Source organism: Mirounga angustirostris, unplaced genomic scaffold, assembly GCF_029215605.1.
Source record: "Mirounga angustirostris isolate CCGP_5_RB_7025 unplaced genomic scaffold, mMirAng1.0.hap1 SCAF_17, whole genome shotgun sequence".
In the NCBI taxonomy this organism is placed as follows: domain Eukaryota; kingdom Metazoa; phylum Chordata; class Mammalia; order Carnivora; family Phocidae; genus Mirounga; species Mirounga angustirostris.
Window position 1 is genome coordinate 6,558,352 of NW_026991725.1, and position 24,432 is coordinate 6,582,783.

General features: G+C 47.0%; 1 protein-coding gene and 1 pseudogene across 6 annotated transcripts in view; one reads left to right on the forward strand and one right to left on the reverse strand.

Moving 5' to 3' along the window:
• The first annotated feature begins 6,461 nt into the window (after nt 1-6,461).
• ADAP2 (ArfGAP with dual PH domains 2) overlaps nt 6,462-24,432 on the forward strand; it is a 29,108-nt gene continuing 11,137 nt past the window's right edge. For 2 of the 6 annotated variants that reach the window (XM_064582458.1, XM_064582459.1), the window contains exons 1-6: nt 6,466-6,660; nt 7,540-7,670; nt 9,367-9,458; nt 12,758-12,837; nt 13,786-13,898; nt 24,025-24,171. In XM_064582458.1, coding sequence (XP_064438528.1) covers nt 6,567-6,660; nt 7,540-7,670; nt 9,367-9,458; nt 12,758-12,837; nt 13,786-13,898; nt 24,025-24,171 — 657 coding nt within the window. In that variant the 5' untranslated portion in view covers nt 6,466-6,566. Of the gene's footprint in view, nt 6,661-7,539; nt 7,671-7,890; nt 7,972-8,200; nt 8,341-9,366; nt 9,459-12,757; nt 12,838-13,785; nt 13,899-24,024; nt 24,172-24,432 lie in introns of those variants that run through there. The other 4 variants (XM_045889426.3, XM_064582460.1, XM_064582461.1 and 1 more) reach the window with 4 other exon arrangements.
• LOC123854664 (small ribosomal subunit protein eS27-like) lies at nt 17,632-17,870 on the reverse strand (annotated as a pseudogene).

A 24,432-nucleotide genomic window follows, 5' to 3' on the forward strand; every position in this document is an offset into this window, starting at 1 on the left:
CTCAGTCGTTAAGCGTCTGCCTTCGGCTCAGGTCATGATCCCAGGGTCCTGGGATCGAGCCCAGCATTGGGCTCCCTGCTCAGCAGGAAGCCTGCTTCTCCCACTCCTACTCCCCCTGCTTGTGTTTCCTCTCTCTGTGTCAAATAAATAAATAAAATCTTTTTAAAAAATGAAATTATATAAATCATTGGGAAAATAGAAAATGTTATACAAAGGAAGCTATTTTTTTTTCCTCAAGAGGATAATACCTAGGTGCTTTCCAAAATAATCCTTGGGGCACCTGACTGGCTCAGTCGGAAGAAACTGCTGACTATTGATCTCGGGATGGTGAGTTCAAGCCCCACGTGTGGTGTAGAGATTTCTTTTAAAAAAATAAACTTTAAAAAATAAAATACTCCTCTATGTGATTAATTTAGGTATAAGTAAAGGAAACTGAAGTTTTAGATTTTTGAGCCCAATTTTAAAACTCTAGTTCCACAGGGTTAGCGCGCCAACGTTCAAACCACACTTCCAACAGATGTCACCCTAACACCTTCTGTTGTAACTGTGAGTGAACTGTGGCTGGACTCAGTGCTCCAGGTAACTTTTGCCTGGCCACTTGATTTTCCGCTGTTTCACATGCCTGCCTGTTATTTCCCTTCAAAAGGAAAACACTTTCGTGATCCCAAGTCCTCTCGCTTTATTGTTTATTATTTTAGTGTTTAAATGTAAACACCTAATTATCGTGTGTTCATTCGGGACTTATTTTCCGGTTCTTCAGATGTCACAACTGGATGCTTCAACTTCTTACATTTTATTCAGAATGCAAACCCCACACGCCAGATTGCCTGTAATAAAGGGGCTCTCAACTCCACCCAATTCAACCAACATTTTTTAGGGGTATGTGTGGGAAAATTCACATAACAACAACAACAACAAAAATCACCATTTTTTTTTAAAGATTTTATTTATTTATTTGAGACAGAGAGAATGAGATACAGAGAGCATGAGAGGGAGGAGGGTCAGAGGGAGAAGCAGACTCCCTGCCGAGCAGGGAGCCCGATGCGGGACTCGATCCCGGGACTCCAGGATCATGACCTGAGCCGAAGGCAGTCGCTTAACCAACTGAGCCACCCAGGCACCCCAAAAATCACCATTTTAACCATTTATTCCCCTGAGATTGAGACCTGAGTTGAGATCAAGAGTCAGATGCTTAACTGACTGAGCCACCCAGGCGCCCCATTTTAACCATTTTAAAGTGTACAATTCAGTGGTATTTAGTACATTCACAGTGTTGTGCAATCATCACCACTGTCTAGTTCCAGAACATTTCCAACACCCTAAAAGGAAACCTTGTACCCATTTAGCAGTCCCTCTCTGGCCCTCCCCGCTCCCCCCCCCCAGCCCCTGGCAACCAGGAATCTGCTTCCTGTCTTTATGGGTTTGCCTGTCCTGGACATTTCACATAAATAGATCAACATTTTTTGGGCCTGGCACTTGCTAGTCACCAAGAATATAAAGACGGATAGGACAATCTGCTTATAACAAGATCACTGGTAACTGGAACAAAATAAATTTTAAAAATCATAGTACCATGTGATGATTATTGTAACAGAAATATGAACATTGTGAGAAAATAGGTAAAGGAGATAGGACAAACTGTAAGAAGTAAGAAGTAAGATTTGAATTTGGGCATAGAGGCAGGAGTTTGCTAGAACAGTGGGTGCTGGGCAAGAGGGTGGGGTAGAGGAGGAGGGGGCTGCAGTAGGAGAGGAAGCAGCTTGAGCAAGGCACAACAGCATGGGGTTGGACAGCTCTGTGCTCAAAGGAGATGGACAAAGCACCCCCCAAGCATGTTACCACCCCAGGGCCTTTGCACTTGCTAGGCCACTCTTTTTCCTAGGACACTCTTTTTTTCAGATAGGTGTCTCATTGGCTCAACCCCTTCCTTCAGATCTTTGCTTCAATATCACCTCCTCAGACAGGGTCTTCTTGACGTCCCTATCAAAATAGCATCTTCTATCCCTCTCTATCCCCTTACTCTGTGTTTCTTTACAGCATTTATCACTCTGGTACCATACTGTATATAGGTATATTTGTTTCTCTGTTCATTTTCTGTCTTTCCCACTTGAAGGTAAGCTGCACAAAGGCAGGACCCTTTGCTTTGTTTACAGCTATATATCCCTAGTACCCATAACAGTGTCTGACACATAGTGTATGCCCCATAAATATTTAATGAGTGAAGGAGCAAACACTTTGGTAGCATTGCAGTGGGGAGTCCCTCTGGGCTCTTAGCTGCTTCCTATCAAAGACAAAGTAATATTGAATATACAAAGAAATAGGTAAGCTTGATCAGATTCTTTTGCCTGGCCGCTTGATTTTCCACTGTTTCACATGCCTGCCTGTTATTTCCCTTCAAAAGGAAAACACTTTCGTGATCCCAAGTCCTCTCGCTTTATTGTTTATTATTTTTTACCCATATTTATTTCTTTGTTTATCTTGCAAATATTTTTCGAATTCCTGCTACGCAGCAGGCAGATACTGGGATACAACAGAGGATACAACTGACCTGACCTTGCCCCTCATGAAGCTTAGGTGATTAAGGGAGACCAGGAAACCAGTGAGCAATTACAGGAGATGCAGGCACTTGAAAATACTAGCATTAAAGAGGGGAACGGCTTTGGGCACAAAGATACTCATTACAGCATTATGTATAACAGCAAAAAATCAGTCACAATCTATGTCTGACAACAAGGAAATATACATATCTCATGGACTATCATGTAGCTATTAAAATGTCATGAAGCACCTATAACAATATGATAAGAGGCATTATGTAAAGAAAGTTAAAGAAAAAAGGACATAAAATTGTAAAATATGATCCCAGGGATATAAAATATATGTAAAAATGGCCAGAAGAAAATTTAGGAAAAAGTTAATAAAGACTGGTAGTAGAGGGGCACTTAGGTGGCTCAGTGGGTTAAGTGCTGACTCTTGATTTCGGCTCAGGTCATGATCTCAGGGTCCTGGGATCGAGCCCTGCATCAGGCTCCGCACTCATGGGGGAGTCTGCTTAAAGATTCTTTCTCTTTCCTTCTCCCTCTGCCCCTCCTCCTGCTTGCACGTGTGCTCTCTTTCAAAAATAAATAAATAAATCTTAAAAAAAACCAACCTGGTGGTAGGGCTATTAAAAGAATAATACTAGGTTGAACTGCATGACATTACTATTTTTGTAAGTCAACTTCATACCATCAACCTAATATATTGATGAAAGGGGCCCAAGGCAAACTTGGGTTCAAATCCCAGCTCCAGACTACATATCATCCAGAATGCATCATCTCAGTTGTGTAACCTGGGACAAATGTACTTAAATTCTCTCCTGGGGTCTCAGTTGCCCCATCTGTAAAATGGGCATAAAATTAGTTTATACTTCAGGGTTGTATTTAAGAAAAAATGGAATAATACCTGAAATACAGCAACCCCTGAATAAATGATGGTCATAATTGTGGGTGGTGTTTTCTTTCTTCTTTATTGTATTTTCCAAATTTCCTGTAACTATAGTTTAAAAAAATAATCTAGTAAACATAATTATTTAAATTTTCAAAGGGATTGTGATCTATTCTCCAGGGATCATGAGCCAAGTCCAGCGCTGGGAATGTGGTTAAAAGCTTTCTTCCAGCCCTGGGGTGGCTGGGCTCAGCTCAACAGACAGTGACCCTGAGAGCAGGGCTGGATGTTTGTGCTTGGAGGGACCCTGGGAGCTTTATTTACAGAGGATACTCTGTCCCAGGGCCTGAACTGCCCCCTCACCCCTGCAGCTGCTGTACGGACTAAGCTCATGAAGAAGCCTTCCTCAGCCCACCCTTCCCCTCATAGCCTGGCCCCTGATCCCAGTCATGACAGCCTTTGGCCCAGGGCTCTTCTTCCCTTAGGAGCAGCTTCTGGTTCCCGAACACAGACCTGAGCTGAACGCCGATCATGTCCAATACCCACGACTGGGCTGTAGAGTTTGTTTGTGGTGATGAAAAAGTTGTGGAAACAGATAGTGGTGATGGTTGCATGACATCGTGAATGTAATTAATGCTACTGAATTGTACACTTAAAAATGATTAAAAGCGGGGGGCCTGGGTGGCTCAGATGGTTGGGTGTCTGCCTTCAGCTGGGATCATGATCTCTAGGTCCTGGAATCGAGCCGCACCTCGGGCTCCCTGCTCAGCAGGAACTCTGCTTCTTCCTCTCTCCCTGCTTGTGCTCACTCGCTCTCTCTCTCTCTCTCAAATGAATAAATAAATAAATAAATAAAATGGTTAAAAGGGCCAATTTTACGTTATAGAGCTTTTACCACAGTTTTTAAGAAGTGAGAAAAACATCCAGGAAGGGGGGGACGAAAGGGAGGGCAAGCTTGTCCTGTGGGATTTGGTGACATAACCTGGGGCTGGTGGACACCAGGAGACCTGGATTTAGACCCCTGTTCCACGCATTTTGGCTCCTTGACCTTGGGTAACTTCACTCCTCTGAGGATAGCATGCTGCCCTCAGAGGGCAGTTAGGGAACTCAAATGTGATCAAGTGGTGTGAAACTCTCTGTAAAACAGTCAATAATTGTTAATTAGCATTATCACCCTGGCCTCCCCCAGAGAAAGAAAGAAACCCATTACAAACAAAATACAATAGTACCTTTTATTCTTATTTATGTATTTATTTAGTCTCTGAGGATGCCTGAAATTCCACCTTAAGGCTTGGAATTCTGTAAATGGAAACCTCCAGAAATAAGGACAGAAAGAGGGCAAACTAAAAGAATCTCTCATCCTCTGGCTCCTCACCATGAAGGAGATACATTTTTGCTGGGGTTGGCTTTTGTGGGACCTCCGACATGCCAGAGGAGAGCGGGACAAAGGTGCATGAGCCAGGAAGGCTGGGGGTCATGGCAATGGGCAGCAGAGAAATGACATCCTTGCCCTGTCCCCTCTTTGCCCCCCCTTACTTCCCCCTCTTCGCCTTTCCCATGTGTCTCCTGGGAGATGTATTTCTGTCTCTTTTTTTCATCTAAAGCAGAGGAAATGAATCATCTTTCAGCCTGTTTGGTCACCAGCCCCATGCCCTCTGACCTCCTCTGGGCTCTTTCTGGTTCCTCTGGAGCTGCCGCTGGGCTAGGTCTCACCCGCCTGTCCAGACTCTCCTGGCCAGTTATTTTTGGTAACTAACGTCCCCCTCCTCCCAGGCCCGGAGGCTTGACCTTCTCCACCCTGTGGAAGATGGGAAATGATACACAGCATTCCAAATGACGGTCCCATGAGCTGACCAGAGGGGCAGGGAAAGCAAGGGAGCCACCGTGTTTTGAGGATTTTGTGTGCCACACACGTACGCGCACATCTCAATGACCCTATTCAGTGGATCTTCCCAAATCGCATTTTAACAGGTGAGGAGTACAAGGCTCTGAGAAATGAAGGAATTTGCCCAAGGCCAAGTAGCTAGTAAATGGTGGAGCCAAGATTCAAACCCTGTATTCTTGGATTCATTCCACTATACCATGCTGCCCTATGTATTCACATGTATGCATGCATGTATGTGGAACTGGGGATACAGGCAGGTGGGCTAGAACTTCAGCTGCAATTATCAGGATGGAAATCTAACATCCTTGTGCATAAAGCTATATGCATAGGACAGACAGCTGTTTACCTACAGCGGGGAAGGCAAGTGTGTGCAGGGTGTGCCTTACCAGGCACCCAGGGACCACAGAGAAAGGGATTGAGGAGGGACAGGGATGGTGGAGGGAGACCCCAGCTTCAGGACCACCTATGCCCTGCCCACACCTGACAGTGATGGACCTTAACAGATAAAAGTGCCTAGTGGAGGCCACGGTGGTGAAACCACACTTCCTGGTGAACACAGTCATGCAACTATTTATTTGGCTTCAAAAAATGTGCAGGTGCTGTTTCTAGGAGTTATGTGGGATACGGAAATAAAGCTACTGACATCAAACTATTTAGAGTGGCCCTGTGTGTGTTGGAGGTGGGAGAGGGATTAACATAAATATATAAACAACTGTGATGCAACGTAGATAGTGCTCGGGACCAAAGAGAGGGACGGATCCTGTAACAGGGTTCTAGCAGGACCAGAAGCTAGGGAGATTGATTGAGGCTGGATATTAAGGAGGGTTTCCTGGGGAGGTAGCATCGGAATGTCTCTAAGTAGATGTAAGCGCTACATCAGTAGAACGCTTTCACGGAGGTTAGATCCCGTCTAATTTTCCAAGCAAACCTGTCCTTATTTGCCTTTTGCAGAAGTGGGAACGGAGGCCAGAGAAGCTGGCTGGGTTGTCTACAGTCCCGAAACTAGCAAGCGGCCGCCCGGGGTCTGCTCTCGGGCCAGCGCCAGGGACTCCCAGCCAGCTCAGGTCCCGCCCCACTAGGGGGCCGAGCGGCGGGAGCGGGGGCGGCAGGCACGCTCCGGGGGCGGGGCGGAAGGGCCGAGGGGCGGGGCTGGCGCGCGGGAGGCGGTGGAGCTGCGTCGCTTTCCACCTGCCCGCGCGAGCTCAGCGCCCCGGCGGCGGCTGGGCTGAGCCCCGCTGAGCCCGCCGGGCCGGCCATGGGCGACCGTGAGCGCAACAAGAAGCGGCTGCTGGAGCTGCTGCAGGCGGCGGGCACCGGCAACGCGCACTGCGCCGACTGCGGCGCGGCGGGTAAGGGTGCGGCGGCCGGGAGCAGGACCCCTGCCCGCCGATCTCCTCTCCTCCTTCCAGACCAGGACCGGTCCCGGGCCCCCGCGGGACTCGGGCGTGACCCTTCTGACACCTTTGCACCCAGGCCCCCCCATCCAGACAGCGAACGTCAGTCTCGCGCCCTCGGCCGCGCTCTCCACAGCGGCTGCCGCACCCACCCGAACCCCAGGCCCCCTGACCTCCCCACTCTGGACCCGGACCCTTCCATATCCTTGGACCCCGACGCTAGACCCCGGACCCGGATGCCTTGACCATCTTGTTCACCTGCTCCGCCAGACACCCCACCTACCCGGACCTCGGTCCCTGACATCTTCACTCCGGACCCAGCCACCTCCCACGCCCACGGACCCAAACATCCCCCACACGTAGGGGTCCCAGACCCCGGGCCCCTGAAGGTCCCGTGCTCCCTTCCCAGCTCCCGGACGCCCCTGGGGTCCTCCCAAGTTCCTGCTCCGCAGCGCGCCGACTTCCCCACCTGCAACTCCCCAGCCAGGCGCCGCGGTGCCGGCGCCTTCCTCCGCGCTCTCCTCTCAGTTCCCCGGAGTCTCGTCACTTCCACTTTGCGCTCGCCTCAGCCCCTCGCCCCATCCCTAGACTCCTTCCAAGATCATCCTGGTAGCCTCCGTGCTTTGGCCGTGGGCTGACTAGAAGGCTGCATGCTGGTATCTTAGCTCACCCAAGGTAGGGGGACCGAGAGAAAAGGGCTTCCTAACACGGCAGCGCTGGGCAGGGCCCCAGGAATCCCAACGGCCGAGCCCTGCCTCTCCAGCACCCCCAGCCCAGCCCTGGTCTCGGTGCCAAGCTCTCCATCCAACTCCCCTTCTGCCCTCTCGCCCCTAGATCCTGACTGGGCCTCCTACAAGCTGGGCATTTTCATCTGTCTGAACTGCTCCGGTGTCCACCGCAACTTCCCAGACATCAGCAAAATTAAATCCGTGAGACTTGACTTCTGGGACGACAGTACTGTGGAGGTAGTGAGGGGGGGCACTGGAGAGCCTCGAAACAGCAGAGCCAGGGTGGAGGCGGTGGGCGGGTGGCCCCATTCTTCTGTAGGGGAGGAAGCTGAGTTCCAGAGCGGAGCAGTAACTAGCAAGAGAAAGCACAGCTTATTAGAGTCCCTGCTTACACAGAGACCCTGAGTGCAAGGCCCTTGCTTGCTGCAAGGCCCTGAGAGCTTGTTATTTCCCTCAGTTTCCACTTCTGTGTAAGGATCCCACTACCCCTTGGAGTGGCTGCTGTAAGGATTAAATGTAGGCTCAATGCAAGTGCAAAGTAAGTAGTCAAGTAACACTGCTGTTATCATTAGCTGAAGTCCTGGACTGGAACCAAAATATACTAATTCATGGTCTAGGGTCCCCCTTCCAGCACCCACCCCCCCACTCCATCCCTCCTACCCCACCCCACCCCGTCCCAGCCAGGAAGGGCACCGTTTTGCTCTCCTGATCTACAGAGATGGAAGACACCTTCAGCCTGGATGATAATACCATTTTGGCCAGAAAACCTTCAGAGAGCAAGCTGTTCTAAATTGTGCTGGTTGGCTGAGGACTTCAAGGACTACTGGAGAAGCAGGCCCGTGTTCACTGAGTGTCCACTCTGTCAGGCACTGTGCTAGATGCTTTATTCGTTGGACACGTAGTTACTGTAAGCCTACTATGTGCTGGGTATTAGGAAAGAGCAGTGAATAGGATAGAGTCTCTGCCCATGTGGAGCTTATATTCTAGTGTAGGAGAAAGACAGGAAGCCAGTAAACCAGCACATAGACCTGAAGGTTGTTTCTTTGCCCCTTATAACCCCCCCATTATACTTTCTTCATTTTTGCAGTTAAAATCCCTGAAGCTCGGGGGTGGGGGGGGTTCAGTACTGCCCAAGGGTCACTCAGTGAATCAGTGGCACAGCTGGGATGTGAAACCTGCTCTGTTGGGATCCAAAGCCCATGCAAATCCTGAGTCAGAGTCTAGAGTCCTGGGGGTGGGGGAGAATGGGGTTCACTCTGCTCAGGGGATGTAAATTAAAAACCTGATATTTCTTCCCACATGTGCCCTCACCGCAGATAGGCCACCTCTGTTCCTGAGTGCTAACTGTTGGCCAGGGCCACTCTTGGCATATCTGTCTCTGGGTCTGTCAGGTGTTCATAGGGACCCAGTGATCATCCTGACCTACTTACTCAAGGGGGCCAGTTCCAACTTCTTCCATCCTCCAGCTATGTCTGTCTCCTGCACGTAGCTGTTGGTGGTCCTGGCCATCTGGGGAAGGGGTGGGAGAAAGAACATGAGTTTTGGAGTTAGGTCTGGGTTCAAGTCCCAGCTCCTCACTTTCTAGCTGTGTCACCTTGGGTAAGTCACCTAACCTCTCTGAGCCTGTTTCCTCACCTCTATAATGGGGATGGTAATATTAAAATTGTCGAGGGGATGGAATGAGCTAATGGGTAAGGACTGTAAAATGCTCTGCCTACATGAGTTTTGGTTGCTGTAGCACCTCATTGTCCCAGGTTGGGGCTTCCCAGCAGCATGGATAACCAAGCCCAATGGGACATGTCAAACTCCAGTAGGAGTGTCTCCTGACTCAGCCTAGGAGCCACTGGGAAGAGTGGCCTTCTGGGTAGACACATGGTTTCATTTCACATTTTTTCAAGTCCTAATAATACCCCAAGTTGCTGTTGTCTTGCAGTTTATGACCCACAACGGGAACCTCCGTGTGAAGGCCAAGTACGAAGCCAGAGTCCCTGCTTTCTACTATGTCCCCCAGGCCAACGACTGCCTGTGAGTGGGTGATTTCTTGGTCTCACCTCCCCTACCCCTACTCCATCTCTGGTGCCTTTGTCTCTGGTGGTCTTTTACATGCACCTGGTGGGCCCGGAAAGACGTTTGGTTTGGTCTCTCATGGAGAACACTTAGACCTGGCCTCGTTCCCCCCTCTACCTTTATTGCTTGGATTATCACTTCCCCTCTCTGGGACTCAGTTTCCACCGCTGTGACACAGGGCATTTTCTTTATGATCCGCCCCTTTGCCTCTGATGTTCTCATAGCCTACTGGTGGTGGCTAACTCGATAGAGAAGAGGAACCCTGGTATTTTAGTAGAACAGATGTGTTTCAGCTACTTCCTAGGGAGTGTTATGCCCCAGGCTGTCCCACTTGAACTCAGCATAGCTCCAAAGCAGCTGTCTGGCCGTAGATCCCTGAATAATCACCATAAAAATAATAGCAGCTACTAATATTTATGGAACTTTACTATGTACCAGGCACGGTGCTATATGCTTGTGTGCATTAATGTGTTTAATTCTCTCAACAACTCTGAGATAACACTGCCACAGTCCCCACGATATAGATGACATGCCTGAGGCTCAAAGAGACAGAACTGGGACTGACTAGCCCATCTGACCCCAGGGCCCTGGGAAATCTAATAAAAGTGGGGGGAAGCTGTGAAGCAACAGGAGGTTTCAGGTCCCCTGGATGTGAGGGGTCAGTGTGACCCTCGTACCTAGTGACCCCAGCCTCTGCAGGACTGACTGCCTGAGGCTTAGCCTTCCTTCCAGGGACTCAGCCTCACTTCCAGGGCTGCTAGAGAGCACCGCCCCCCACCCCCCAACCCCGGCCACCACTCTGATACAAATGGGAAGAAGGTACACCTTCTGGGCAGGTTATGACCCATGATGGGGGTGGGGGGGCTATGGCTTTCTGGAAGCAGGCTGCATTTCAGCCCCCATTGTCCTCTAGCCTCAGCAGAAAGCTTCTGGACAGCGCACAAACTATACAACTGTACCTAGTACCCTGCCATTTCCCAGTAGTTAAACAACTCAGGGGCTGCTAATGCAGGGTGGAGTGGTGGGGTGGGGGGCACAGCTTTCTACTCAGAGGACCCCAGTATTGTTTCCTGACTCTACCACTCTCTGGCTGTGAGAAAGTGGACAAGTTACCAAACTTGTCTGAACTGTGGCTTCCTCATCTCTGAAATGTAGTTAATGCTGCTTACATCATGGCATGGTGGTAGAGATTAAATGAGATAATTTTAGGGCGCCTGGATGGCTCAGATGGTTAAGCGTCTGCCTTCGGCTCAGGTCATGATCTCAGGGTCCTAGGATCGAGTCCCACATCAGGTTCCCTGCTCAGTGCAGAGCCTGCTTCTCCCTCTCCCTCTGCCACTCCCTCTGCTTGTACTCTTCTATCTCTCTGTCAAATAAATAAATAAAATCTTTTAAAAATAAAAAAAAAGATAATTATATTATTTAAAAAAAATTTTTTTTTTTAGATTTTATTTATTTGAGAGAGAGAGACAGAGATAGTGAGAGAGAGAGCACAAGTGGGGAGGAGAGGGAGAAGCAGGCTCCCCACAGAGCAGGGAGCCCAATGCGGGACTCGATCCCAGGACCCTGGGATCATTACCTGAGCCGAAGGCAGACACTTAACCGACTGAGCCACCCAGGCACCCTAAATGAGATAATTTTATGTAAAATGTTTTAATCCACTTCTCAGTGTCACCTTCGGAATGCTGCCTGGTCCCTGGCCTGGCTGAGGGAGGTGCCAGGCTTAACTCAGAGGGTCCGGCTCCCCTTGCCTCACTGTTGCAGCTCCTCGGCCCCTTGCTGCAAGGGGAAAGGAACAGGCATTTGGTGAACACCTACTCTGTGGTGGGCTTTCTGCTGGCATTCCAGACACTACTTGCACGACTCCAACCACAGCCCCGCACCTTACCCCCTTGTAGTGGAACACTAATGGCCTCCTCCCTGTAATTCTAAAAGACCTCTAAATTCCCCACCTCCAGGACCAGGACTGGAGCCTCAGTCTCCACCCCGTCTCCCAGCTCTGATCCTGTGGCTCAGGGTTCCACGGCGGGCTTGGTGACTCTTCTCAGTGTGCTGGGGGTGAGGGCTATGCATTAGGTAGGACTCCTGATTACAGAAATGCAGTTTAACCCAGCTTAGGCCTGAGCGGATTTTGTGGGTTCTGGGGATCAGACCGTAGGAGGGACAGAGGTGGAGCTACTCTCAGGAAGGACGAGCCAGGGGCACAAACACTATGGGGCCTTTCACACTCTCTGTCTGATTCTCATTCCTGCCCCTTCCTGTGGGCCAGACTTCTTTCATGTAGCTGGGAGCAAGGCCACCTGGGGTCCCTGACTCCAGATCCTGGTTTCCAGCTCCCAGCTTGGCAGTGAGAGGGCTTTCAATCCATCCCTCTCTCGGTTTTGCTCCTTTTGCTCTGATAGCTCAGGGCAGAGCTCTGCTTAGCCAGTTCAGGCCAGGTGCCCACTTCTGGGTCATTCCTTGTGGCTTTGGGGTAAGGTCACATAAACCTTGGAACATTTACCTGGAAAAGGCAAGAGGGAAGCAAACAATTGACATAAGTTTTCTGCACAGGTCATGTGACAGTATCTGATTAGGCTAACATTAAACTCCTACTGTGGGCTGATCATGGTATTAGGCCCTTTTATATATATTTAAACCCCTCAACAACCCCGAAGGGAAGGTAGGTATATTATTGACATATTCCCCAAGTTCAGAGGAGTTAAGTAACTTGCTGCTGGTCACACAGTGGATAAATAGGAGAGGAGGACCGGGTCCTGGGTGGTTGGACCCCAAGATCACTGCTCTGTCCAGTGTAGCAGGCCCAGATTTTATGGACAAGCCAAAGGAAGAGGCTCATGGACTCTCCTGGCTTCAGCTCATGAGCATGCAGTGGGAAGTGGCAGTGTAGATGGTCCAGGGGAGCTGGTTGACCTAGAGGGCTGGGCTGGGGTTGGAATAGCCCAGTAGTTTTCATATAGCCCCTTGGGGGGTGATATTTTTCCCCAGGAGACACTGGTAATATCTGAAGACATTTTGGGGTGTCATAACTAGGGAGGGGGCACTACTGGCATTAGAGGATAGAGGCCAGAGATGCTGCTAAGCATCCTACAGAACACAGGATTCTTCCCCTCCCCCCAGTAGAGAATTAGCTCCAAATGTAATGGTTCCAAGGCTGAGCAGTGCTGGGTGGTATGAGCAGGTAGTTGCTGTGATGCCCCCACCCTGTGGGAAGGGGATGCCTCAGATGCAGTTGACGAAAGGTTCTCTCTTTATAGGGTGTTAAAGGAACAGTGGATTCGAGCTAAGTATGAAAGACAGGAATTTATGGCTGATGGGAAATCCATCTCACCCCCAGGTAAGGTTATTTCCATCATCTTTTGAGGTCTATGTTCTAATGAATTCTAGACAATAAAGTGCCTGAGTATTAGGAAGAGGGCCCAGGCAGGAGATACCTGCCAACCTCACTCTGGCCACAGAGGCCAGGGTGTGGGTTCCTCTGCCTCGGAAACAGCAGCACGTCAGCTGGTGGAGTTTTATGGTCTGAGTGGTCAAGAAGTATTTTTATCTCTGGTCCCCACAGGGCCACACGTGCGTACAGAGTCTTAGTATAAAGTTGTAGGAAGACTCACCTGCCAGGTTGAACAGTTAGAAAAAGGCACCCCTGCTCTTGGTGAGTGTGGCCCCTGGTGTGACACACGGCTTGGTCAGGAACATGGGAGGGACTCCCGCCTCCCTTCCCACCTTTGTGTGGGGCATAACCTCATGGCTGGCCCTTGGCCCGTGGTAGTGTCTGCCAGGGGCTCTGGGTCCCAGCTCACACTGACCTGGAGGGCAAAGCGTCCAGAACCACTGTGGGAACCGGTGACGGCCGGAGCTTAGCGCCCCTACCTACGGGGAGCACACGGTGCTCTTCAACTAGCAGGTACCTAGAGGTCACTCGTCATTTCCGCCCTCTGAGGGGTTTCATTAGGTCGATGTCGACGTGACATTGGGCAGCACCGTACAGGCGTCTTTCAGAATCATCCAGTTTCTCAGGACTTAGCCTTCTTAAGGGTTTAGTAGGTCTTCTTATGAGATAGCCAAAGAAGGAAGTTAGGGAAAGCCCAACTGAAATCATGAGACTTTGCAAATTTGGCCCCAGACAGAACCCTACATGCTGCAGCTGACATAGCTAAGTTAGATTTAAGATATTTTAGCACTGGGTGGAGCGTTCACTCTACCCTCGAGACCCTACGAGGTTTGCAAACTGCTTGTTCATCTTAAGGATGTGGGTGTTCCCTCTTTCTCTTCCTTGGTGGCTAAGGTACCCGAGAAGGGTTCCTGTGGAAGCGGGGAAGGGACAATGCACAGTTCCTGAGAAGGAAGTTTGTCCTCCTGGCAAAAGAAGGCCTCCTGAAGTACTATACTAAAGAGGAGGTAAGAGACCAGACCAGCAAGGGGTCCCTCCCTGAGCTCTGGCCCGCACCCCACTGAGGTCACATTGGAATCAATGGTGCCATGTCTTCTGGATAATCTCAGCCACTGAGTGTTCAACACTGCATGGTTACTTTTCCACAGTTAGGCAATCAATCCAGTCCACAGAAAACACACCTTCTCTTCACCTAGAATTGGCTTAGACTGGTCCATGAATAAGCCCTGGATGACCACTGCATTTATTCATGCACTCAAGAAATTATTTATTTATTTATTTAAAAGATTTTATTTATTTATTTGAGCGAGCGAGAGAGAGAGAGAGAAGAAGCAGGGGGAGGGGCAGCAGGAGAAGGAGAAGCCGACTCTCCGCTGAGCAGGGAGCCCATCGTGGGGTTCGATCCCGGACTCCAGGATTGTGACCTGAGCCGAAGGCAGATGCTTAACCGACTGAGCCACCCAGGCGCCCCACAGGAAATTATTTATTGAGCGCCTACCATATCCTAGACATTCCTGTAGACACTGGAGCTACAGCAGTAAACGAAACGAAGCTCCTGTCCTCATGGGGCTTTCATTCTAGTGGAAGGAGACAGGTGGTAACCAAAACGTACATCAATATATGATAGATGAGGTATAGTAGGTTCTGTGAAGAGAAAAAGAAGCGGGTGAAGAGTTAGAGGATGATGGGGCTGATATCACACAGGGGTCAGGGAAGGCCCCTCTGATGACATTGGAGCAGGGAAATGAATAAAAGTGAGCAAGTCAGGGGTGCCTGGATTGCTCAGTCGGTTAAGCATCTGGCTCTTAGTTTCGGCTCAGGTCATGATCTTGGGGTCATGGGATCGAGCCCTGCGTCAGGGTCCGGACTCAGTATGGAGTCTGCTTGGGTTTCTCTCTCTCTCCCTTCTCTATCTGCCCCTCCCCACCTAAAATAAATAAAATCTTAAAAAAAAAAAAAGTAAGCACGTCATGTGCGTATGCGGGGGCAAAGTAGAAGAAGTAGAGGGAACGTGAACATGGTCCTGACTGGCACATACACCTGTGTGTCTGTTAGAAAATGACCCCTCTGAGATGGTGTAGCCCTGGGGCCCAGGTCTAGACAAGCAGAAGCCTAGATTGCAGTTCTCACTTACACCCTCATCCAGGGACTTTTTGTTTAGTGCACAAACTACTCAACCATAAGCCACAGCCCTGGCCTGAGCTGGGAGGGGTTGGTGGATCAAGGAAGCCAAAGTGACCTGTGCAGAAGGAGCAAAGAAAAGGATGGAAGGAGATGAACTCACATAGGTAAGGACCTTGTAGGGCCTAGTAAGACTCAATATTTTTTTTTTGAAATACTTTTATCAAGATATAAATTCACAGGGATGCCTGGGTGGCTCAGTCAGTTAAGTGTGGGACTCTTGATCTCAGCTCAGGTCTTGATCTCAGGGTGGTGGGATCGAGCCCCATGTCCAGCCCGCATTGCATCGGGCTCTGTGCATCACAGGGAGTCTGCTCCAGATTCTCTCTCTCCGTCTCCCTCTGCTCCTCCCCCACTGCTTGTGCTTTCTCTTTCTCTCTTTCTCTAAAATAAATAAATCTTTAAAAAAGATATAAATTCACATATCATACAATTCACCCATTTAAAGCAGACAATTAATGGTTTTTAGTATACTCACAGAGTTGCATAACTGTCACCACAATCAATTTTAGAACATTTTTGTAAGCCCCAAAAGAAATCCCAAACACCCATTAGCCCTTATCCTCTACCCACCATACTCCCCAACCCCAGGAGACCACTGATCTACTGTCTGTCTCTGTAGGTTTGCCTATTATGGACACCTCAAGTACACGGACCATGTGGTCCTTTGTAACAGGCCTCTTTCATTTTGCGTATGTGTTTAAGATTTGTTCATGTAGCATGTATTAGTACTTCTTTTTATTGCCAAGTACTGGTCCACTGTGTGGACAGTTCATCTGTTCACTTAGTTGATGGACATTTGAGTTATTTCCACTTTTGGGCAAGTATGAATGATGCTGCTATGAACATTGGTGTACCAGTTTTCATGTGGACATGTTTCCACTCTTCTTGGAATGGAATTGCTGGGTCGTATGGTAACTCTGTATTTACAGAGGAACTGTAACACTGTTTTAGAGGAACTGCCACACTGTTTTTCAAAGTCGCTGCACCATCTAATGTTCCCACCAGCAATGTGTGAAGGTTCTAATTGCTCCACATCCTCACCAACACTTGCTGTCATCTATCTTGTTGATTATAATCATCTTGGTGGATATGAGGTAGTATCTGGTTGTGATTCGGATTTTCATTTCCTTGATGGCTAATGATGTGGAGCATCTTTTCATGTGCTTATTGGCCACTTATATAGCTTCTTTGGAGAAATGTCTGTTCAGATCCTTTTCTCATATTTTAATTAGTTTAGTTGGCTTTTTATTATTGAGTTTTCATCATTCTTTATATATTCTAGATATAAGGCCATATTAGATACATGATTTACAAAGAAATGTAGGCTTTTTGGATTTTACTCTGAGATGAGAAGCCACAGGAAGGTTTTGAGCAGAGAAATGATATAATTTGATTTAAGCTTTTTACATTTTGGGAATCTAAGTCTTGTGATGGATGAACATTTTGTGCAGTTTCTTCTGTCCTCTTACTCCTACTTGCATCAGGGACCATTACTATGGCTCTTTTTATTTATTTTTTAAAAAGATTTTTAAGTAATCTCTACACCCAACATGGGTCTCAAACCCACAAATCCAAGATCAAGAGTCATATGCTCTACTGCATGGCTAAGGACCGTGGGGATTTTGTAGCTGGCCAAATGCCCAACTTAAACTTTTTAAAGGAGCACCCTGGCTGCTACTGGGGTCAGGGTGGGCCAGGGTGGGGGCAAGAGTGGAAGGAGAGAAAGCAGTTAGGAAGCTATTGCAATAATTAAGTGAGGAATCAGGATGCCTGGCTGTCTTAGTCAGCAGAGCACATGACTCTTGATCTCAGAGTCATGAGTTTGAGCCCCACATTGGGTAGAATTTACTTAAAACACATAAAAATAGTCAATAAAAATGATCAAGTGAGGAATAATGGTGAATTACACCAGGATGGTGGTGAAGGAGGTGGTTAGAGGTGGTCAGATTTTGGATTGGCCATTGGGTGTGAAAGTAAGAAGAATCAAGGATAGGTCCCAGCTTTTTGCCCTATGAAACTAGAATGACAGATTTGCCATTTACTGAGATGGCAAAGACTTGGCTCCCTGAAGGGATGATTAAGAGCCCTTTTTGGTTTGAGATGCTTATTAGTCATCCAGGTGGAAAGATTGAGAAGGCGGTTGGATATGTGAGTGTGGAGGTCTGGGGAGAGTTTGGAGGTGAAGTTGTCAGCATTGAGACTGGTTTAACGATGGGACTGGCTGGGATCACCTGGGTGGGGAGTGTGGGTAGATGAGAAAAGATGTTTTGTTTTAGGGTTTTTTTTTTTTTTTGTATCTAAAATGTGTTTACTGGGATAGTTTTCCACTCATCTTTTTTTTTTTTTTTTAAGATTGCTTGCTTGATTGACTGATTTGAGAGAGAGAGAGAGAGTGCACAGAGGGAGAGGGAGAAGCAGACTTCCTGCTGAGCAGGGAGCCCAATGCGGGGCTCAATCCCAGGACCCTGGGATCATGACCTGAGCTGAAGGCAGATGCTTAACCAACTGAGCCCCCCGGGCACCCCTGTTTCCCACGCATCTTGATTCAGGGTGCTTTTAGTGCTGCTCCTGTCTGAAGGAGCATCCTCTGTAAGCCTTGCTTTTCTTCCTGTGGCCTGGCAGAGGACAGTGGAACAGCTAGGACACAAAACGACCATTTGTGCATGGCTAAGGACCGTGGAGATTTTGTAGCACGCTGGGCACTTCACGTCCACGAAGTAGGTGTTGGGGCTCCACACCAGGTGCTGCTCCTTGTGCTTCCTCTTCTCTTCTGGGGATGGGTGCAGGAGGTCCATGTTGTCATGGGGAGGTTGTCACCTCCTAAAAGGAGTGAAAGCAGAAATCCTAGGACTGAGGGTTTTCATTACTTGTTGCTCAATGACAAACCACCATACAACTTAGTGGCTTAAAACATCAATTTATTATTTCTCTCAATCATGGGGGTCAGGAATTTGGGCAGGCCTTGGCTGCTGCAATGTACTCCCTGTGGCATCAGCCAGGTCACTGGCCCTGCCGCACTGAGCTGGTGGTTGGGCTGGCCGAGAGTGCCCAGGAAGCCTTCACTCAAGTCTGCTGCCTTGGGTCCTCCAGGGAAGCTCTGGTACTCCGTGTGCTTGTTCTGTATTCAGGAGTCTGGCTTGAGCTTCTTTGTAGCATGGCAGCTGGCCTCCCCTAAGCAAAGGGAGATGCTGCTCGGCCTCTTCAACATGAGGTCAGGAACTACCTTCTGTTGATCAAAGCAACTCAAGCAGCCATATTCAAGGGAAGCAGATATAGACTCCCCCTCGTTATGGGTATCATGGTGTGTGCATACTGGGAGGGAGGGAATTGGTAAGGACCATCTTTGGAGGTTATTTACCATGCTGAGCCCTGAGACATTCCAGTATTTCAAGGGCAGAAAAAAAAATGAGAAGTTTCCAGCATAAAATGTGAAGGAGCGGCCAACAAAGTCAGAAAAGGACAGGCTCTGAGCATGTTAGCCATTGCCTGACTCCATTTCCTACATGTAGACTGACTGACTGATTGATTGATTGATTGATTTCCCCTGTTGCTTTCCTAGATAGACCAGAGCAATGCTAGCAGGGCTGTCCAGTGTGACAGCAGCCTGGGGCCAAGTGAAAAATGGTGGGGGGTGAAGAGTATTACCCCTCCAAGTAAGAATTAGGGATTTCTTCTCTGTCTAAAAGGCAGGCAGAGAAAGGGCTGCCGCAGAGTTAGGAGCACTCACAGCCACTATGAGTTGGCCTCTAGGAGAGTCTCATCCTTGGTTAGCCAAGGTCAATCTGTTTCTCAATCCTAAACCAGTTCAGTCTAAAATCAGAATGAGTGGCTTTCATTATTTTTTAATTTCTTTCCCAAGAGGGAACTTTTTTAAATTGTAAAGGTATTTCATTTTTACGTTAAATTTATGGGTAATACAGGGCGCCTGGGTGGCTCAGTCATTAAGCGTCTGCCTTCAGTTCAGTCATGGTCCCAGGACCCTGGGATCAAGTCCCACATCGGGCTTCCTGCTCGGGTGGGAAGCCTGCTTCTCTCTCTTCCACTCCCCCTGCTTGTGTTCCCTCTCTCACTGTGTCTTTCTCTGTCAAATAAATTAAAAAAATCTTAAAAAATTTTTTTTTGGTAATACAGAAAAGTAAGTATAAAGAAAGTGAGACTCATCTCAACATAATAAAATAGTAATACCCAGAACACGTTTTCTTAAGAACTCTACAAAGCAAAAAGAAAAAGACAATCCATTGGAAAAATAGGCAAAGAAAATAGACTGGCAGTTCACAGAAAAGGAAACCAAAATGCCTCATAAGTATAAGATAAAGATAAATATAAGAAGAGATGCCCCAATCTCTCTGGCAGTCAGGGAAATGCAAATTAAAGCCATATGGGATATACTGCACCAGAATGGCTGGAATTAAAAAGGCTGACAACTCCATGTAAAGGATGTGGAGAAACTAGAACTCCCATATGTTACTTGGTGGGATTGTAAAGTGATACAACCACTTGGGAAAACCATTTGGTAGTTTTTAATAAAGGTAGATATACACTTAACCGTATAACCCAGCCATTCCACTCCTAGGTATTTACTGAGAAGAAACAAAAACATCTGTCCACAAAAATATTTGTATGCGAATGTTCATAGATGCTTAATTCATAAAAAAAAAACCCCACCAAAATGTGGAAAGAACCCAAATGTCCATCCACAGCTGAATGAACAAATTGTAGTATATCCACAGAATAAATATTACTCAGCAATAAAAAGGGACAAACTACTAATAAATGCAATAATGTAGATGAATCTAAAATAAATTATTCTGGGTGGCACTGGGGTGGCTTAGTCGTTAAGCGTTAAGACGCTCCACGGGAAGCCTGCTTCTCCCTCTCCCACTCCCCCTGCTTGTGTTCCCTCTCTTGCTGTGTCTCTCTCTGTCAAATAAATAAACAAAATATTTTAAAAAAAGATAAATCTTTAAAAAAAATAATGTGCTATCTCTCTGTCAAATAAATTATTCTAAGCAAAGGAAGCCTTATACGAGAATATGTACTATATAATTCCATTTGAATGCAAAGTTCTAGAACAGGCAAAAACACTTTGTATCAATAGAAAGGAGATAAGTGTCTATGGTTGGGGTGGGGTGGAAACTGACTGCCAAGAGGCCTGAGGAAACTCTTGAGGTAATAGTCTTTTTTTAATATATATAAGATTTTATTTAGTTATTTAGTTATTTGGTTATTTAAGAGAAAGAGAGAGAGTAAGTGGGGGCAGGAGCAGAGGGAGAAGCAGACTCTGCGCTGAGTGCAGAGCCCAATGCCGGGCTCAATCCCATGACCCTGAGATCATGACCTGAGCTGAAACTAAGAGTCAGAAGCTTAACCGAGACACCCAGGAGCCCCAGTGATGGTCTATACCTTGATTGTGGTGATGCTCCCATGGGTATAGCCATTTGTCAAATTTATAAATTATAAATTTATAATTTATATTACAAATTTATATTTATTACATTACAAAATATTACAGATTTATAAATTATACCTCAAGAAAGTTGATTAAATGAAAATTAACAATGACATTCAATTTCATACCCATCATATTGGCAAAAAATTTAAATCTGCCAGTCAAGTGTTGGTGAGGACATAGGAAAAGGGGAACTCCTCTGTGATTAAGTGTGTTATTCATTTATGTTATTCAGTATTCAGTATTAAAATAGATATTGGTACAGCCGCTATGGAGAGCCGTTCAGCAGAATAATTTGGCAGTTTCCAGTATGTCGAAGATGTATATCCCTGTGATCTAACAATTCCATTCCTAAATATATACTGTGACCTTGAGAAATGCTCACATATGTGTACCAGGGACACAGGCCGACTGCAGTGTCACTTCTGATCGCAAAAAATCAGAAATAATCTCAATATCTGTAAACAGGAAAATAGACTGATAACTTTTGGTGTGTCATTCACAAGAGCAAACTAGGTTGGTATATCTCAACATGAACAGAACTCACAAATATAATGTTGAGTGACAAAAGCAAGCTCTAGAATAATACATATAGTATGATACCATTTATGTAAATGAAAACCACAGAAATCAATACTATATATTGTTCATAGATATGTATATGTGTATATAAGTGTAAAAAGTGAGCTAGAAGAATAAACATCAGACTCAAGACAGTGATCGCCTGGGGGGAGTACAGGGAATGGGATAGAAAGAATAGTGGTGAAAGGGATTTTGCCTTTATTAGTAAAATCATATTTCTTTTTTTTTTAAGATTTTATTTATTCATTAGAGAGAGAGAGCACACAAGCAGGGGGAGCAGCAGAGGGAGAGGGAGAAGCAGACTCCCTGCTGAGCTGGGACCCCGACGTAGGACTTGATCCCACGACCCTGAGATCATGACCTGAGCTGCAGGTAGACGCTTAACCATCTGAGCCATCCAGGTGCCCCTAAAATTGTATTTCTTTTATTTTATTTTTTTAAAGATTTATTTATTTGACAGAGAGAGACACAGCAAGAGAGGGAACACAAGCAGGGGGAGTGGAAGAGGGAGAAGCAGGCTTCCCGCCGAGCAGGGAGCCCGATGCGGGGCTCGATCCCAGGACCCTGGGACCATGACCTGAGCAGAAGGCAGACGCTTAACCGACTGAGCCACCCAGGTGCCCCTCTCATAGTAAATATTTAAAAAAGAAAGTCTTCCAGTAGTCTTTCAAGAGGAGTATTAGTGTAGGACGCCTGGGTGGCTCAGTCGGTTGGGTGTCTGCCTTCAGTTCAGGTCATGATCGAGTCCCACATCGTTCTCCTTGCTCAGCAAGGGGCCTGCTTCTCCCTCTGCCTGCCTCTGTCTCTCTCTCTCTGATAAATAAATTTTAAAAAAATCGTTTAAAAAAAAAAGAGGAGTATTAGTGTAAACATGTCTATATTTTTATGCATGTTCAAATTGACATACATTATATATATGTATATATACATGTATAGAGGAATTTATATATACTTTTGCATGTACGTATGTGTAATTTTTTGTGTTAGTAGGTTCCTACTATATATCCTGTTCTAGGGCTTGGTATTTCTTTTTTTCTTTCTTTTTTTTAATGGTTGGTGTTTTTTTCTTTTTTTAAGATTTTATTTATTTATTTGACAGAGAGAGAGACAGGGCCACAGGGAACACAAGCAGGGGGAGTGGGAGAGGGAGAAGCAGACTCCCGCTGAGTGGGGAACCTGACACGGGGCTCGATCCCAGGACCCCAGGATCATGACCCGAGCCAAAGGCAGATGCTTAACAACTGAGCCGCCCAGGTGCCCCTGGGACTTGGTATTTCTACCCATGGATATCATGGATATTTTTTCATATAAATAACACTGATCTAAATTATCCTATAAAAAATTCTGTGGTATTTCACTGTATGGATATACCATGATTTGTTTATTTAACCCATTATCCCTGATATATATATATATATACACACACATATATACATAGTAGTTATATATATATATACATATATATACAGTAGTTATATATTATATATATAATGGTTTCTCTTCCCCCTCCTCCTCCTCCTTCTCCCCTTCTTCTCCTTTTCCTTCTACTACTACTACTATTATTCTAAAAAACACAACAACAAATATCTTTTGACACACATGTTTGCACAGTAATGCAGTTACTTCCTTGGGATAGGTTTGCAGATGTGAAACTGTGAGTCAAGGCAAAATAGTCAACGTTTTAGGGGTGCCTGGGTGGCTCAGTCGGTTAAGCGGCTGCCTTCAGCTCAGGTCATGATCCTGGGGTCTTAGGATCGAGCCCCACGTCCAGCTCCCTGCTCAGCAGAGAGCCTGCTTCTCCCTCTCCCTCTGTCTGCCACTCTGCCTACTTGTGCTATCTCTCTGTCAAATAAATAAATAAAATCTTTAAAAAAAATTCAACATTTTAATAAGTATGACCAAATTTCCCTCTAGAGAAAACTATCTAATAGAACTTTGTTCAGTGATGGAAATGTTCTATGTCTGCCCTGTCCGATACCCTAGCCCCAAGTGGCTACTTGAGCACTTGAAATGGGGCTAAGCATAAGGAACTGAAGTTTTATTTTGTATTTGTCTATAATTTTTTTTTTAAACTAAGCTCCACACCCACTGTGGGGCTTGAATTCATGATCCTGAGATTAAGAGTCACATGCTCTACTGACTGAGCCAGCCAGGTGTGTCCCAAGGAACTCAAGTTTCATTTTTATTAAATTTTAATTTAAATAGCTACATGTGGTTAATGGCTGCTCCAGGTCTAGAGTGTTTGTACCATTTTTCTCTCTTATCAATTACAAAGGAAAACACTCTTTTCCCTTCCTTGCTTAGTATTGGTTAATGCTTAACCCGTGTTCCAGACCCTTGCCAACAGAGTAGAGTGTGGGAGGGAGCTCCCCAAGACTCCCATACCTGCTTTTATCTGTTTATCTGTTTTATTTATTTTTTACTTTTTAAAAAGATTTTATTTTATTTGACAGAGAGAGACACAGTGAGAGAGGGAACACAACAGGGGGAGTGGGAGAGGGAGAAGCAGGCTCCCCGCAGAGCAGGGAGCCGGATGCGGGGCTCGATCCCAGGACCCTGGGATCATGACCTGAGCCGAAGGCAGACACTTAACAACTGAGCCACCCAGGCACCCTTTATCTGCTTTATTTCATTCGTTTGGCCTCCATAGATGATTTGCTTCCGAAAAAGTTCTGTGGCTAAAAAGTTTGAAAAGTCCTAAGTTCAGGCCTTTCCAAACTACCTCCCAGCTCCGAGAAGCCAATCTGATCAAGTGGAAATGGCGGGATGGCCAAAACACAGGAGAGCAGTAGAACATCAGTGCATCTCAATATTAGAGCAGGAACATTTAAAAGCCATGGAAAGTTACAAATTGGTTATCCGTGTGTATTAAGGCCTGGATGAAGGTGGAGAGAAGTCATCCGCGTCCTCTCTTTCAGGGTAAAGGCCCCAAAGCTGTCATCAGCATCAAGGACTTGAACGCCACCTTTGAGACAGAGAAGATAGGGAACCCCCATGGGCTGCAGATCACCTACAGGAGAGAGGGCCACATCAGGAACCTGTTTGTGTACCACGAGAGTGGGAAGGTGAGATGACCGGCGTTGCCACCCTGGGCCCCCAGCCCGCACCCCCGGACTCTGCTGGCCTGCCTTGCCAGCTGGCTTGGCTGCCACTTGAGGTGTGCTGCCACTGTTAGCCTCATCTCTTGTCCCTTTCCGGTCCCAGAGAGCCGTAGGAGCAACGCAGAGCGAGGTCAGGGAGGACAACCTGGCAGGCACCATGGGGTGTGCGTCCGGACAGTGCATAGGCACTACAGGGAGTCCACTTAGCAGGAGGGGCTATGCCCA